The 1,985-nt window shown below is 43.0% G+C and overlaps 1 protein-coding gene across 1 annotated transcript in view; it reads left to right on the forward strand.

The window, feature by feature from the left end:
- LOC107725349 (voltage-dependent T-type calcium channel subunit alpha-1H-like) overlaps nucleotides 1-1,658 on the forward strand; it is an 81,620-nt gene extending 79,962 nt beyond the window's left edge. Inside the window, exon 35 of the mRNA XM_016534586.1 lies at nucleotides 328-1,658. Coding sequence (XP_016390072.1) covers nucleotides 328-1,314 — 987 coding nt within the window. The 3' untranslated portion in view covers nucleotides 1,315-1,658. The remainder of the gene's footprint in view (nucleotides 1-327) is intronic.
- The last annotated feature ends 327 nt before the right edge of the window (nucleotides 1,659-1,985 follow it).

The following is a 1,985-nucleotide window of genomic DNA, read 5'->3' on the forward strand; positions in this document are numbered from 1 at the left end:
CTCAGATTCCAGATTTTCAAATAGTTATATCTCAGCCAAATATTGTCCTATCCTAACAAACACTTGACACTTAAGACTGGTTTTGTGGTCCAGGGCCACATATATCATTTAATGATTGATGATTGATTTAATATATAATTTAATCTATAATATATCAATAATCTATAATCATTTTGTATTACATTAGGTATTAGGTTTACTTTATCTTAAATAAAATAATTAAATCTATTACATTATATTAGAAATTGCAATAAAGTATTCAAGATTGTCATGTAATTTATCGTTTTTTAATGTGTGTACTGACAGTAAATGTGTTTTTATCTGCAGCAAGCAATAAAGAGCGACTCCATTGATTCCACAAACGCTGACTCTAGAGACACCTTACACATCCCGAGCAAACCCTGCTCCAGTGATAACCTTCATCTCAAAGTACCCAGCATTCCCCTCACCGGTGGATCTGCCCCGTGTTCGCCCCAGGCCTCACCTCCCCCTCCCCTCCGCAATCGGACAGCGAGCGTACAAACAAACAGACACGTGTACAGCCAGCACAGCATCCCCTGTCGACAAGCCGCGTACGAGACGCAATCTAGAAAACCTCTAGAAATAACGCACACACATCCACAAACCAAACTACAGGATTCGCATGAGGTGGCCCGACTCAACACGAACGTTCCCCAAAGAAGAGCCTCTCAGCGGGTGGCACGCAACCATAACTTGTCCCCTTATGAACCACCCTATTGTTCTGAAGCCCAGTCTCAAGACTCATTACACGGTGGGGCATCCCGCCAGCCGGGCACCAGTGCTCAATGTCTACGGAAGTACAACAGTATGGAAAATAATGGCTTCCTATCTCAACTCCAAGTCCCTCGGCGTCACTCGACGCACGGGGAGGAGTTACTGCTTCAGCAGCAGCCACCTGGACCTTCTCCAACGCCCAAGAAGGAGAAAATGAGTCCGCCCTGCATCTCCATCGACCCTCCCACCGACGCAGAGTTTCCGTCTCCAGCGGTCAGTCAGGAGCACAGCACAGTCCTAAGACGGCGGACACCATCCTTCGACTCCGCACTACCACGGGAGTCCATAGATCTTCCTGGCATGCAGGATGAACCTCATTTGCCAAGTCGTTTGCCCCTCCCACAATTCTCTTTTGACCAATCGGATGTAAGTTCGCTGAGCAGCCTGTCGGAACTGCTTTCGGATAGTGACCAGTCGACGCACTCCTTCCCTCCCGAGGCTCAGAGTCCACTCAGGAAGAAGGTATTGGTCAGAATGGCCAGCACTAGGGATCCAGGAAATGAGGATTCGTTTGCCTAGGCGACCGCGCAGGAAGCCACTCGCGCATTTCGCCTCTTCGCAAAGCATTTTAATAACAGGAAGAGGCGGTGTTGGCAAAAGTATGCAAATGTGTTTCTGATGGAACTGATGTTTTTTTGCCTGATCATATTGATTAGGGAACTTTTATTAGTGTTCATCACACACACTGATGTTGTGACGTTTTATGTGAGTTCATATGAACATCCATCACAGAAACATGTTGCATCGTGGCATATGATTACTGCACATAACCGTGCAATTTTAACCCTCATATTTTGTTTGGGGTCTGAAAGGTTGATAGTTTCATAGCTCAAAAAGTGTCATTTAAAGTTATCCTGTAAAGCCTGGCAAATTAAATCTAAGTTTATTGAAGTTTTAGACAAAATTAAAAAAAAAAAAAAGTTTGCATATGTGTTTTTGTTTATTTGTTTATTTGAGGGGGCACAGTTGCTTCAGTCCAGTAAATGTATAAAATATAACAATTATTTTTAAGTTTACTTACATCAGTAAATATTTTACCGCAAAAAGACACATGAACCACATCCTGAAGGAAGAAGCATTGATGGATTGTTTTTGTTTTTTAATTTTGACACAAATTGTGATCCAGCATTTGTACGAATCATGCAGAAGTGTAGTTTTGCTTTTTAAAAGATTAGGTTTCCTTCTTGCGC

Source organism: Sinocyclocheilus rhinocerous, unplaced genomic scaffold (genome assembly GCF_001515625.1).
Source record: "Sinocyclocheilus rhinocerous isolate Xijiao unplaced genomic scaffold, SAMN03320098_v1.1 scaffold1386, whole genome shotgun sequence".
Lineage (NCBI taxonomy): Eukaryota > Metazoa > Chordata > Actinopteri > Cypriniformes > Cyprinidae > Sinocyclocheilus > Sinocyclocheilus rhinocerous.